General features: G+C 45.8%; 2 protein-coding genes across 12 annotated transcripts in view; one reads left to right on the forward strand and one right to left on the reverse strand.

Annotated features, from left to right (window-relative positions):
* The window catches only part of EXOC4 (exocyst complex component 4), a 733,833-nt gene that overhangs the window by 84,160 nt on the left and 634,246 nt on the right, over positions 1 to 15,427 (forward strand). For all 11 annotated transcript variants that reach the window (XR_014492900.1, XR_014492901.1, XR_014492902.1 and 8 more), the window contains 3 exons: positions 4,963 to 5,147; positions 6,917 to 6,996; positions 9,913 to 10,156. Coding sequence is in view for 7 of the 11 variants with exons in the window: in XM_083366085.1 (XP_083222211.1) it covers positions 4,963 to 5,147; positions 6,917 to 6,996; positions 9,913 to 10,156 (509 nt within the window). In the remaining 4 variants the exon portion in view is untranslated. The remainder of the gene's footprint in view (positions 1 to 4,962; positions 5,148 to 6,916; positions 6,997 to 9,912; positions 10,157 to 15,427) is intronic.
* Positions 1 to 15,427, reverse strand: part of LOC310642411 (uncharacterized protein) — a 155,232-nt gene that overhangs the window by 47,828 nt on the left and 91,977 nt on the right. The window lies entirely within an intron of this gene.

Raw genomic sequence — 15,427 nt, forward strand, 5'->3', positions numbered from 1 at the left:
ATTACATGCTCGGTAGCGCATCACACTTGGAAAGTACTTGACAACTGGGATTTGGGATGAATTGCCAGTCCTGGCATTTTTATTTTTTATTTTTCGTTTTAGAAAGGAAATGTAAGAGAGCCAGTTTGGTCTGGTAGCTAAAAAAGCAGGAGACGGCGAGTTCTAGTTCCACTTTAGGCGTGAAAACGACTTTTTGGCCAATCAGCAGGAGACAGTGAGTTCCAGTCTCACTTTAGGCATGGAAGTAAATTGGGTCACTTCGGGCCCATCGCCAGAAGACTCTGCGTTCTAGTCCCCCCCATCCTTAGGCATGAAAACCGGCTGGTTGACTTTTGGCCAATCGGTAGGAGACGGTGATTTCTAGTCCCGCCTTAGGCATCAAAGCCGGCTTGGTGACTTTGGGCCAATCACCAGGAGACGGTGAGTCCTAGTCCCGCCTTAGGAATGAAAGCCAGCTGGGTGACTTTGGGCCAATCACCAGGAGACGGTGAGTTCTAGTCCCGCCTTAGATATGAAAGCTGGTTGGGTGACTTTGGGCCAATCACCAGGAGACGGTGAGTTCTAGTCCCGCCTTAGGAATGAAAGCCAGCTGGGTGACTTTGGGCCAATCACCAGGAGACGGTGAGTCCTAGTCCCGCCTTAGGAATGAAAGCCAGCTGGGTGACTTTGGGCCAATCACCAGGAGACAGTGAGTTCTAGTCCTGCCTTAGGCATGAAAGCCGACTGGGTGACTTTGGGCCAGTCACCCTCTCTCAGCCCAACCTTCCTCACAGGGTTGTTTTTGTGGAGAAAATAGGAGGAGGTAGGTGTGTGGATATGTTCACCACCTTGAATTATTTGTAATCCAAGATGGGGGAAAAATAAATACTGTAATGATCTCAACTCTTTATTCTTTTGATGCTGTAGATTTAAATTAAAATGTTTCTGTTGATTGCTGAAAGTAAGTTTTGTTCAGTTTTGCACTGAGTAAAGAAAACCACTAAACTTAGAGAATACCAAGGACTCCACAGTTATTCTCCTCCTCCTCTCCACAAACCCCACTCACTTCTAGCACTGATGATGTTACCTTGTCGGGTCATGAAACGTCTGCAAGAAAATCACCAAGCTCAGAGACCACCAAGGACCCCACTGCCCTCCTCTTCCTTCTCCCCCTCCCCCTCCTCCTCCCCACACATCCCACTCCCTTCCAGCACTGATGATGTTACCTAGTTGGGTCATGAAATGTCTGCAAGAAAACCACCCAGCTCAGAGAGCACCGAGGACCCCACAGTCGTTGTCCTTCTCCTCCTCCTCCTCCTCCTCCTCCTCCTCCTCCTCCTCCTCCTCCTCTCCACAAACCCCACTCCCTTCTAGCACTGATGATGTTACCTTGTCGGGTCATGAAACGTCTGCAAGGAAATAACCAAGCTCAGAGACCCCACAGTTCAACCCTGAGCTACACATAGTCTTGTGTGGGCATAGGGCACAGCTAAGGGGTAGATTGCAACCGAAGGACCGCTTCCCACTTTTAGTTCGAAAAAAATAAGCCGCTCTCTGTGCCGTTGAAGAGACAACGATGGACGGTGAGCTGAAAACCCTAATAAGCCCCCACAAAGTATATTTCTCACTATTAAATTGAAATATTTTTCCTTTGCTGCAAGCTCTCGAGGCTGTCCGTTTACCTCCTCTTTCCTTGAGGTAGCCGTGCTGCCGGGTTCCTGCAAAATGAGATTTATTTTACTTCTTGAAATAATATGCAAAGAAGGAAACCCTCTCTTTTTGTGGCCAGTCCTCTCTCTCTCTCTCTTAACCAAGCGGCGATGTATTTACGCCGCTGCCCAGAGAAAGCCAATTAAAACAGAATTGCTGAAATATTTACCATTATCTAAACGTTATTAAGTCCCCTTAGAAGGTCACCTGAAACAGCGGGCGAGCTGTAAATTGGAAATATTGCCGTGGCCACCAGTTCGTGCCCGGTCTTTTAAATGCGCTGGAGTTGGATGATGTGACTCAGTGGAGACCAAATAATTAAAATATTTAGCAATCCCCGGGTTAGAGCTGGCAAGGAAATCCCTTTGGAGTTTGTGGAGGTTGACACTTAAATTGCCCAGTGGACAGAGCAGCAATATTTCTAGGGGCGGCTAATTTAATCGACTGTTATTGCAGAGAAATTTAGAATCCTATCAAAAGGGGGGGGGGTCTTCCTCAAAATCAATTTCTACCGCGAAGGCTTTGGCTGAATCCCTGAGTCTTGATTTCATTTTGGTAAATGCAGAATCTTCCTTTCGCTCTGCTTTCGTAGTTCATCCTTTGGCCTCACTCTTTCCGTCTCCTGTTTTTTTAAGACAAAGCTGTCTTCTTGTATTATAAATATTTAGAATAGAATAGAGCTGGAAGGGACCTGGGAGGTCTTCTAGTCCAGCCCCCTCCGCTCCCCCCCCCGCTAGAGCAGGAGAAGTAAGGTTCTACATTTAGGCAGGAAAAATCAAATGCACAGGTATAGTATAGGTAGTACCTTCCTCAATAGTAGTAACTGTGAGAGGGATCTCGGAGTCCTAGTAGACAATCACTTAAATATGAGCCAGCCGTGTGCTGCAGCTGCCAAAAAGGCCAACACAGTGCTAGGCTGCATCAACAGAGGGATAGAATCAAGATCACGCGAAGTACTAATACCACTTTACAATGCTTTGGTAAGGCCACACCTGGAATACTGTATCCAGTTTTGGTCACCACGATGTAAAAAAGATGTTGAGATTCTAGAAAGGGTACAGAGAAGAGCAACAAAGATGATTGGGGGACTGGAGGCTAAAACATATAGGGAACGGTTCCTGGAATTGGGTATGTCTAGTTTCATGAAGAGAAGGGTGAGGGGTGACATGATAGCAGTGTTGCAATATCTCAGGGGCTGCCCCAAAGAAGAGGCAGTCAAGCTGTTCTCCAAAGCTCTCGAAGGCAGGACAAGAAGCAACGGATGGAAACTAGTCAAGGAGAGAAGCAACCTAGAACTAAGGAGAAACTTCCTGACAGAACAATTAACCAGTGGAACAACCTGCCTCCAGAAGCTGTGAATGCTCCAACACTGGAGGTTTTTAAGAAGAGACTGGACAGCCATTTGCCTGAAATGGTATAGGGTTTCCTGCCTGAGCAGGGGGTTGGACTAGATGACCTCCAAGGTCCCTTCCAACTTCTTCTTCTTCTTCTTCTTCTTCTTCTTCTTCTTCTTCTTCTTCTTCTTCTTCTTCTTCTTCTTCTTCTTCTTCTTCTTCTTCTTATTATTATTATTATTATCATTATTATTATCATTATCATTATCATTATCATTATTATCATTATCCTATGCCATCTCAGACAAGTGATTGTCCAGCCTCTTGTTAAAAGCCTCCAGGGATGGAGCACCCACGATTTCTAGTGGCAGGCTGTTCCACTGGTTAATTGTCCTCACTGTCAGGAAGTTTCTCCTTAATCCCAGGTTGCTTCTCTCTTTGGTCAGTTTCCATCCGTTGTTTCTCGTCCTTCCCTCTGGTGCTTTGGAGAATAACGTGACCCCCCTCTTCTTTGTGGCAGCCCCTCCGATACTGGAATGCTGCTATCGTGTCTCCCCTATTTCTTCTTTTCTTTGCCAAACCCAAGTCCTGCAGCCGTTCTTTGTCTGTTTTAGCTGTTTGATGAGATGGTCATTAGAATTTGATCGAGGTAAATCTAACACGAAGCAATGTACAGGTAATCCTCGTTTTAACACGGTTCGTTTAGTAACTGTTCAAAGTTACCTCGGTACTGAAAAAAAGTGACTTACGAGCGTTTTTTCGCACACACAACCCTAACCCGCATCCCACAGTCCTGTGATAAAAATTCAGATTCTTGGCAACTGACTCCTGTTTATGACGGCTGCAGTTGTCTCGAGGTGGCGTGATCCCCTTTCGCGACCTTCTGACCAGCGACGCCGACGGGGAAATTGGATTCATTTTGCAACCGCGTTCCTAGTTAAAACATCTGCGGTGATTCACGGAAGAACGGTGGCATAAAAGGTTGCAGAATGGGACGAGACTCACTTTAAGCGCTGTCTCGCTTAGCAACAGAAATTTGGGGGGCTCAAATGCAGCCGTAACCCGAGGATTCGCAATATTGACCCATAACGACTTTGGGAAAGAACTAAATCGACCTTTATTTTATGTTTTATTTTTTCAGCCCTAGTTTCATCCCCTACGGCACTAACCTTGTGAACTCAAGCTTCCTCCTTCCGTTATATATTTTAAGATGGATGGTATTTAATATTTATTTGTTACGTATACCTAGGGGCGTGGGTCTATACATCGGTTGTATATAGTATATTGTACCTAAACTCCAGCTTAATCAAAATGCTTGGGACACAGCTAACCGCCGCTCCTTTAAAGTTTAAGTTAAGTTAAGTTTAAGTTTATTGAATTTATATACTGCCCTTTTCTCGTAGGACTCAGGGCGGTTTACAAAGTATTTAAAAACATCAATACAATACAAGAGTTAAAAACAATTAAAATAATTAAATTTGATCCCTGAGGGGGAAAAAAACAACTCTCAGCCTGGGCCGGAAAGCTCAAAGAGCCAGTGTGACAGTGTGTCAGACTAAAGGCCTAAACAACACTGACTTAAGGCTAAAAAATTGAGAAATCGGGACCCACTTTAATATTTATTTGTTATGTATATGGAGGGGCGTGGGTTTATACATATGTTGTGTATAGTATGTTTTTATAGTATGTTTTTATCTTAACTTCTGTGTTTATTATATGTTACTGTTGTTAGCCGCCCTGAGTCCTTCGGGAGATAGGGCGGCATATAAGTCTCAATAATAAATAAATAAATAAATGTTTTAGGTGCGTGCCATGTATGTCTTTCACTTTGAGAGCGGGCAACTCAATTTCATTTTTGATGTGCGCCGTTGTGCCCGCAGTAAAAAAAAAAAAAAAGACAATAAAGGTTATCTCATCTTACCTTCTCTTTTGTCCAAAGGTATCGGCCGTGGATTCTTTGGAAGGACCGCTCCTCCAGGTGGAGGGACTCGGTGACCTGAGGCTGGAACTTCACAGTAAAAAGATGAATATGCACTTGGTTCTGATAGATGAACTCCACCGCCATCTTTACATCAAGTCCACCAGCAAGGTCGGGCAACGGAACAAAGAAAAGGGGAGAGTAAGGTTCGTCTCTTCTTGATGTGTTCATTTAGCCCCCCCTTCTCTCCTCTCCCCCCCCCGGTCTCCTAATTGCAACTCCATTAATGCAGGAAAACGGGCCGTCTTCCCGCCTCGAGTGAAATGAAATTTGGGCCGAGCTGTCTAAACCGAATCGACCTTGGGGGGGGGGAAGGCATCCCTCATTCTAGGGGACCGATAAACTCTCATTGCTTTCCCTTTCCCGAGTCCAGCACTGGGAAGCCTCGGGGGTTATTTCGATGGCGATTTGATGGCTTGGCCACGTACTTTTTTGCCGTTGGTTTTTTTGGGACACCAAAGCCTTCGAGACGTCTTTTGAGACTGTTTCAGAGCTACAACACCGTGCAGTCATAATGTTCTGGGATCACGAGCTAACAAAAATGCGATAAGTCATAATATTGGAAGGGATCTTAAGGGCTGCCGACCCCTGGTCCCTAGCCCGCAGAAGGGGGAATACTGTGTCCAGTTCTCTCTCTCTCTCTCTCTCTCTCTCTCTCTCTCTCTCTCTCTCTCTCTCTCTCTCTCTCTCTCTCTCTCTGTGTGTGTGTGTGTCTGTCTGTCTGTCTGTCTGTGTGTAGCAGTATGAAGTTCTCGAACTCCAGGAAGAATATAAAACAGCTGTTGTTAAAATAGTAAAGACAATAAAAATAACTATTTACAACCTAAAACAATAGGTACACACACACACACACACACGTGTGTATATATACACACACACACACACACACACACACATACATACATATATACACACACATATACACAAATACACACACACACACACATATATATATATATACACACATACATCCTTTGTGCCTTCCCAGCCCTATTGGTTCACACAACCCCAGAACAATCCCACTTTCTCATGTAGCCCCTTGGGAAAATTAATTGCCCACCAGCCCTCCTGCCCCCATATTAAGACCCTCCGATTACCCTCCAGGGGGAGGGCTACACTGGGCTTCAATCCTCCACCCAGATGTTACTTTGTTGGGTCATGAAACATCTGCGGGAAAACAACCCAGCTCAGAGACCGCCAAGACTCCACACTCCTCCTCCTCCTCCTCCTCCTCCTCCTCCTCCTCCTCCTCCTCCTCCTCCTCCCTTCAAACCCCACTCCTTTCTAGTACTGATGATGTTCCCTAGTTGGGTCATGAAACATCTGCAAGAAAACCACCAAGTTCAGAGAGCACCAAGGACCCCACAGTCATTCTCCTCCTCCTCTCCCCGCAAATGCCACTCCTTTCCAGAACTGATGATGTTCCCTAGTTGGGTCATGCAACATCTTGCAGGAAAACCACCCAGCTCAGGGAGCACCGAGGACTGCACTGTTCAGTCCTGAGCTACAAATATTCTCTTCCGTTAGTCTGGGAGGAGTTTAAAGTTGGAGGCTCCACCTTCTGGTTTGTGATTCTTCATGTGAAACAGGCCCTAGGAAATTTATTTATTTCATTTCTTAAAAATATTTTATAGCCACTCGATCTTTTAACCACGTCTGGGTGACTCCCAAACCAAAGTTAAAACAGCATATAAAATCATATGAAAGCTACAAAGCTAAACAGATTAAAACATTAAAAAAAACAGCAACGAAGCTTTGTAAGTACTTCATCCTCCTCACATAAGTCCCTCGGGGATGTAGAGACCTGCCACGTTAGAGAAACTTTAATCTTCCCATTTGCATTTCTGCCATTTGTGAATGCCTGCTGGAGTTCTCTCAGCTCGCGATGGTTAAGTTTAATTTCTTTTCATTGCAGTTTGCCTCTTGACGTTACTAACTTATCCACGCCTCGCAAGTTTGACTCCACTCAATTTAGCACTGGAGGACATTCCAGCGGTGAGTGATGAAATTCTATCTATCTATCTATCTATCTATCTATCTATCTATCTATCTATCTATCTATCTATCTATCATCTATATTTATCAGTCTAGCTCTATATCTATACCTATCTCTAGCTCTCTCTCGCTCTCTCTGCATCTATCTATCTATCTATCTATCTCTATCTATCTATCTCTATCTGTCTATCTCTATACCTCTCTATCTAGCTCTAGCACTCTAGCTCTCTCGCTCTCTGCGCCTCTATCTATCATCTATCTATCTATCTATCTATCTATCTATCTATCTATCTATCTATCTATCTATCTATCTATCTTTCTATCTATCTATCTATCTATCTCTATATATATACCTATCTCTAGCTCTCTCTGGCTCTCTCTGCATCTATCTATCTATCCTATCTATCTATCTATCTATCTATCTATCTATCTATCTATCTATCTATCTATCTATCTATCTATCTATCTATCTATCTATCTATCTATCTATCTTATCTATCTATCTATCTATCTATCTATCTATCTATCTATCTATCTATCTATCTATCTATCTATCTATCTATCTTATCTATCTATCTATCTATCTATCTATCTATCTATCTATCTATCTATCTATCTCTATCTGTCTATCTCTATACCTCTCTATCTAGCTCTAGTACTCTAGCTCTCTCTCGCTCTCTCTGCATCTATCTATCCTATCTATCTATCTATCTATCTATCTATCTATCTATCTATCTATCTATCTATCTATCTATCTATCTATCTATCTATCTATCCTATCTATCTATCTATCTATCTATCTATCTATCTATCTATCTATCTATCTATCTATCTATCTATCTATCTATCTATCATTGGTATCTATTTATCAATCTAGCTCTATATCTATACCTATCTCTAGCTTTCTCTCGCTCTGCCTCTGTCTGTCTGTCTGTCTGTCTATCTATCTATCTATCTATCTATCTATCTATCTATCTATCTATCTATCTCTAGCTCTGTAGCTCTCTCTCTCTCTGACTCTCTCTGCTTCTATCTATCCATCCATCCAACCATCCATCCATCCATCCATCCATGTGCCTGTAGCTGCCTTTCACATACATACCTTTTTGAAGATCACTTCTGAAAGAGAAGGCTTTGGGCTGAGGTATATCTTTAGCTGAAATAAACGCGACAAAAAGTGTGTGTGCTTGTGTGCGAGAACGAGAGAGGGTGTGCCAACAGACATAGATTAGTTTTGCACAGTTAGTATTCTTGCAAGGTTCTTCTTAGCATGGATCTGCAACAAGAACCAATTTCATGTACATCAGGATTTCTGCCCTTGTATTAATTAGAGGTTTGTTTGTTTGTTTCTTGACTGAGTTTGGATCTGTAAGCTATCAAATCCTAACTAGTCTCTTGGTGGCTCGCAGGAATAGAAATATAAAATAAAAATTTAAAAGCCACAGTGAGAAGCATGAGACACCTCGCCCTCCTCTTCAAAGCATAACCCAATACAGAGAATAAAACTAAATAATACATATATTTCCATGTGATGCAGAGAAAAGGCTGAAATGAGCTTTTCCTTACACGAGACAGTCTACCTCATTAGGCTGAAGGCTTCTGAGTCGCAAGGGGTCTTTTGTAGATGTGCACCATGGAATTGTATACGCGGAAATCCGTCTATAGCAAAGCTGCTTTGCAGCACAACGAAACTTACTCACTTAAATATTTTTTATTGTATTATCTTGTTAAATATTGAATCTCGGCACAATAAAATTTTATATTCATTTAACATTCAATTGAGGTGCTAAACTAAACATTAAAATTTAATATTCAAGGATAAAATCGAAATACTTTTATTAAAATTCATTTTAAATTTATTTTAAACTTCAAGGCGGCAAACATACCTAATACTCCTTCCTCCTCCTATTTCCCTCCACCACAACGACTCTGTGAGGTTGGTTGGGCCGAGAGAAAATGATTGACCCAAAGTCCTCCAGTTGGTTTTCATGCGTAAGGCAGGACTAGAACTCAGAGTCTCCTGGTGGTTGGTCCTAAGTCACCCAGTCAGCTTTCAAACCTAAGGCAGAACTGTAACTCACTGTCTCCTGGTGATTGGCCCAAAGTCACCCAACCTGCTTTTATACCTAAGGCAGAACTAGAACTCACAGTCACCTTGCAATTATCTCAAAGTATCCAGCCAACTTTCAAGCCTAAGGCAGAACTGGAACTCACTGTCTCCTGGTGTTTGGTCCTAAGTCACCCAGTCAGCTTTCAAACCTAAGGCAGAACTAGAACTCACTGTCTTCTGGTGATTGGCCCCAAATCACCCAAACTGCTTTCATGCCTAAGACAGGATTAAAACTCACCTCTTCCTTATTTCTAGCCCGGTTAAAATTAAATTAAATTAAAACTCACCTCTTCCTTATTTCTAGCCTCTTCCTTCACCCTTAGCCACACGTTGATCAGAACTGAATTTGTCACGCGTTCATCTTGTGCTGAAGGTGGCTTAAGGATTAGGATTCGTCTAGAATAAACCATGCTACCCGATGAAATCATCTTCGCTTCTCTTTCATGCACCTGTGGGAATGACCTTGGTTCCCATGGGACTGCTCCCATGGTGTTACGTCTAGTGATACCAATAGCAATACTACCTTCCCACACACACACACACCTTTTTCCCCCATCCATGTGGCAACTCAGAAGGAAAAAGATGGCTTCAGTCAGGTTTGTTTCAGCCAGAAGTTGATGATCCCATCTGGGTTGGTCAGCAAGACCGAAGGTTCAGTCGGAAAGCTTGGAAGACTAAGCCTCTGGTCCTAGTAAGCGACTCAGATTGGATCCCGGGGGGAAATAACGGGCCCTGGGAAAGTCTTTTGGGTTTGAGGCTTCAAGCAGCTGTTTCACAATCTGGGTTTGGTATTTCTTCTATTTCAGGAAGAGAAGTTAGCTTGATGGAAATCAAGGAGGATTTAGACCTGGATCCCGAGGAGAACAGCTCAGCCTTCATGGGCATTCTCATCAAAGGACTGGCCAAACTGAGAAAAATTCCAGAGACCATAAAGGCCATCCAGGATCGTTTAGAGCAGGAGCTGAAGCAAATTGTCAAGAGATCCAGCACCCAGGTGGCAGATGGTGGCTATCAGAGAGGGGAGAACGTAGTCCAGGAAAACCAGCCCAGGTAAGACCTTCCCTCCCTCCCTTCTTCTCTCCCTCCCTCCTTCCTTCCTCTGTTCCACCCTCCCTCCTTCCTTCCTTCCTCGCTCCCTTCCTCCCTCCGTTCCTTCCTCCCTCCCTCCCTCCTCCCTTCCTTCCTTCTCTCCCTCCCTCCCTCCCTCCTTCCTTCCCTCCTCCCTCCCTCCTTACTTCCTTCCTTCCCCCTTCCTTCCTTCCTTCCTTCCTTCCTTCCTTCCTTCCTTCCTTCCTTCCTTCCTTCCTTCCTTCCTTCCTTCCTCTGTTCCTCCCTCCCTCGTCTTTGAGTAGAGCTGATGGAGCATCAGTTTCCCTGCTTCTTCCGTGACATTTTTGGGGAAAGAGTGTTTTCCAGATGACGGCCATGGGATGTCTCCAGCCAGGCTGACCTTTCATTATCCTGAGCTGACAGGCGCACGTTCATCCCAGGGTCTTCTCTAACAGGCAGTTTAAATACTGAGGGAGAAAATAATGCTTGGGATAATTTGGGCTGACAGCGTGTTTGGATTCAGCCAGGCAAGTTTCATTATAAATTAAATTAATAAATAAATAAATTAAGCCGGACCCTTCTCCCTGAACGCTTATCTGATCTGCTGAGGACTCGGCGATCTTCTCTCTGCATCGTGCTAAGGAGAGCAAGATGGGACAAATTGAAAGTGGAAGGCCGCTATCAAAAACTAGTTTGGTGTAGTGGTTAAGGTTCTGACCTAAAACCAGGAGACAGTGAGTTCTAGTCCTGCCTTAGGCATGAACACCGGCTGGGTGACTTTGGGCCAATCACCAGGAGACAGTGAGTTCTAGTCCTGCCTTAGGCATGAACACCGGCTGGGTGACTTTGGGCCAATCACCAGGAGACAGTGAGTTCTAGTCCCGCCTTAGGCATGAACACCGGCTGGGTGACTTTGGGCCAATCACCAGGAGACAGTGAGTTCTAGTCCTGCCTTAGGCGTGAACACTGGCTGGATGACTTTGAGCCAGTCACCAGGAGACGGTGACTTCTAGTTGCTCCTTAGGGAGAAAAGCCAGCTGGGTGACTTTGTGCCAGGAGACGGTGAGTTCTAGTCCTGCCTTAGGCATGAACACCGGCTGGGTGACTTTAGGCCAATCACCAGGAGACGGTGAGTTCTGGTTCCTCCTTAGGGAGAAAAGCCAGCTGGATGACTTAGGGCCAGTCACCAGGAAACACCAGGGGAGCCATGAAATTAAGCTGGATTTCAGCGTCCAAGGAAATGATGGTCTCCGGAAAAGACAAAGGCCACTAGTCCCTAGCCTTTTTCCTGCTGTTAGCCATCTGCAAGGCAGAGAGCAAACACAAAGCAACATTTGCAATCTTAAATCAGCAAAGCTGGAGAATAAATTTGGCTGGGCTGCCTGGGGAGGGGGCAGAATCAATTAAGCCAAACAGCCTGGCGTTATTTCTTAATTGTTTATCGGAGGGGAATTTGCCCCTCTCCAATATGCTGACCTTACCAACTCAGTGTCAAATGGAGCAAAGGGATTTTCTGACAACACTCTTTCAATTTTAAAATGGGGGGGAGAGGGGGGGGGGAAGGGAAGAGTTCCTCGGAGAACCAGTGTTGTCCTAGCTAGCTCTTTCTAACTCTCCATAAAAACAGATTCTCTGTCTGGCTCTTCTCTCCACCGTCCCGAAAAGGCCGAAAACAAACAAATGATGCCAACAGGATGATAATTCTTCCTTAATTAAAAAAGGGCTAATATAAAAAAAACGGCAGAGTCCAAAGAGCCTTGAACCACCTTTTTGGAGCGAAAGCCAACGGCGTTTGTTCACCACAAATACCTTTCTGGTTGGAGCTGGGGTGCTAGTTCAGCATCCTTTGTGATCCGGGAGGATCTCCAAGGAGACTCAGCCTGTTTTTTTGTGGGACAGTCGCTTGGTGCGCTGCGCTGTACTTAGAGTGGTTAAGGATAAGAGGTTGTCATGCTCTAAGGCAGGGGTCCCCAACCCCAGGTCCATGGACCATTACCAGGCTGCAACATGCCAGCCACCGGGCCGCACAAACAAGCAAAGCCCCATTCGTGGGATGCAGGCAGCACACAAAACCACACACTCGCCGGTCCGCAGAAAAACCTTTCTCCGTGGAACCGGTCCCTGGTGCCCGAAAGGTTGGGGACCTCTACTCTAAGACAGAGGTCCCCAACCTATGGGCCGTGGCCCACTGGGGCCGTGTGAGCGGCTGGCCAGCGTGTGCGCGCACACACACGCTCCCACCCCCCTTTTGCCAGTGTTAGCCAAGCCGTGTGTTGAGAGCCGGCACTAGCCAAACTGTGAGCTGTGAGCCTCGCGCCGGTGCTAGCAGCCCCGTTTGCGGAGCATGCATGCTCGCAGCCCTGTTTGCGCGCACGTGCACACAGCCACATTAGCGTGTGTGCGCATGCATGCCTAAAGGTACCTGTCCCTCCTTTTCCCACCGGGTCGTCCACACAGAAAGGTTGGGGACCCCTGCTCTAATATTGTCTCCTGGTGATTGGCCCAAAGTCACCCAGCTGGCTTTTCTGCCTAAGGAGGAACTAGAACTCACCGTCTCCTGGTGATTGGCCCAAAGTCACCCAGCTGGCTTTTCTGCCTAAGGAGGAACTAGAACTCACCGTCTCCTGGTGATTGGCCCAAAGTCACCCAGCTGGCTTTTCTGCCTAAGGAGGAACTAGAACTCACCGTCTCCTCGTGATTGGCTCAGAGTCACCCAGCTGCCTTTTCTGCCTAAGGAGGAACTAGAACTCACCGTCTCCTGGTGATTGGCCCAAAGTCACCCAGCTGGCTTTTCTGCCTAAGGAGGAACTAGAACTCACCGTCTCCTGGTGATTGGCCCAAAGTCACCCAGCTGGCTTTTCTGCCTAAGGAGGAACTAGAACTCACCGTCTCCTGGTGATTGGCCCAAAGTCACCCAGCTGGCTTTTCTGCCTAAGGAGGAAATAGAACTCACCGTCTCCTGGTGATTGGCCCAAAGTCACCCAGCTGGCTTTTCTGCCTAAGGAGGAACTAGAACTCACCGTCTCCTGGTGATTGGCCCAAAGTCACCCAGCTGGCTTTTCTGCCTAAGGAGGAACTAGAACTCACCGTCTCCTCGTGATTGGCTCAGAGTCACCCAGCTGCCTTTTCTGCCTAAGGAGAAACTAGAACTCACCATCTCCTGGTGATTGGCCCAAAGTCACCCAGCTGGCTTTCATGGCTAAGGCGGGACTAGAACTCACCGTCTCCTGGTGACTGGCCCAAACTCACCCAGCTGGCTTTCACGCCTGAGGAGGAACTAGAACTCACCGTCTCCTGGTGATTGGCCCAAAGTCACCTAGCCGGTGTTCATGCCTAAGGCAGGACAGTGTTTTCACAGCGTCTAGAATGAAGAAGAACCTTTCTCTACAGATAGTCCTCAACTTATTTGTTTGTCAGAAGGTCACGAAATCCCGGGACCTTGCGACCGTCATAAATACGAACCGGTTGCCAAGCGTCTGAATTTTGATCACTTGACCACGGGGGAACGCTGTAACGGTCGCAGGTGTGAAAAACGGTCGAAAGCGGCTTGCTTTCCCCCAGTGCCTCTGTAACCTTGAACGGTCGCTAAACGAACGGTCGCAAGCCGAGGACTCCCTGCACGGAAGGGATGTTTTGCCTCGGTGTTCGGTGACGGCGGGATCACTTGCTGATAACTTGCCTCATCCTTCGAAGGAGAGTAAACAGCGAGAGGTTTTTTCCCCAAATTGTTCTCATCTCTCTCTGAGTAATTTCCTGCGACAAGTCACCGCCAGACCCTAAAATATTTATAGGTTTTGCTATGGCACATTAATTACAATAATTGGGTTCTAAGCAGGCATAGGGAGAGGTAATTGAGCTAGTGGCTCTGATAAGGATGGAGGAGGAAGTACCTTGTCATAAAAAAGTGATAATTGCTCCGCTGATGTACCCCGAGGCTTCAGGTGTCCAGTCCACTCGTAGATCCGACGGCCCCTTTCCGTTGTAAGGTTGTGGGCACCGAGGTACTTAACAACTTTCAGAGCACATTTATCATCTTACTAAAAATCGGTACCTTCCTGAATGTTTTATTAAATGCGCTTAGGCGTAGGCGGAAACAACGCGACAGGACCGGATTTAAAGGCCTGAGAAAAACTGGGAAATTTCTAACAGGTGTGAGCGGAGGTGCCTCCGAAGCACCTCTTCGGAACATTCGGAAGGAATTGTAAAATTTTGCGGTAGCCGCAAAATGCTGAATTCTTCTTTTTCTGAGCGTAACGGTCTATACGTGCGCCAACAAAGCTCGGAATTAAGTACAGACAGTCCTTGTGACTTGCGGTTCGAAAATATAGGCTTACGACATTGTTTAGTGACCGTTTGGAGTTACAACAACGGGACTGAAAAGGGGGACGTACGACCGATTTTCACAGTTACGACCGTTGCAGAATCCCCCGGGTCAGGTGATCAAAATTAAGATGCCAGGGGGCAATTGGCTCATATTTATGACGGTCATGGCATCCTGGTGGGGGGGTGTCCCTGGGAAGCCAGATTCACTTAACAGCCGTGCAACTAACTTAGCAGCTGCAGTGATTCGCTTAACAGCTGTGGCAAGAAAAGTCGTAAAATGGGGCCAAGCTCAGTTAACAGCTGTCTCGCTTAGCAACATAAATTTCGGGGGCTCGGTTGTGGTCGTAGGTTGAGGACTACCTGTGTTAATTTTTGGCAGGCCTGGGCCAGTTCTGTACGATCTAGCTGAAAAAGGGTCTTAAAACCCAGATCCAATCTTCCAACAGTCTGCCCCCTCCTCCCCTTCCTTAGTCATGTGACTGGGCACTTTGCCTCATCCCGTGGTCATGTGACCATGTCCCCCCCCCCAAAATAAAATAAAAATGGATTTGCACTTAGGACCACCCTATTTGCTGAACTACCTCTGCAAAAAAGAAAAGTCATAAAATCAGGTTGGTCCTTGACCGCCCCCGTTTGCAGCTGTAAACGGTCATAACTTCAAAAACTGCCCACTTCTCTATTACAGTCGTAACTCAAGGACTACCTCACAGTCGTAACTCGAGACTCCCTGTCGCGTAAAACAGCGTCCTGCTCGTCCATTTAAAACACACACAATGAAAGGAAATCTTCCTCTCTTAAGAAATACGTATTTTATCTGTTGAGAATAACGAGCAGAATGCCTTTGAAAGGCAGATGGGGAAGACCGTGTAAGGTTGCCCTTTATATCCTACAAGACATTGGTAATTATTATGTGTAACAATGCATAATAATCTCCAGTAATGTTATATT

The sequence above is a fragment of the Vipera ursinii genome (assembly GCF_947247035.1).
Source record: "Vipera ursinii genome assembly, chromosome: 6".
Classification (NCBI taxonomy): domain Eukaryota; kingdom Metazoa; phylum Chordata; class Lepidosauria; order Squamata; family Viperidae; genus Vipera; species Vipera ursinii.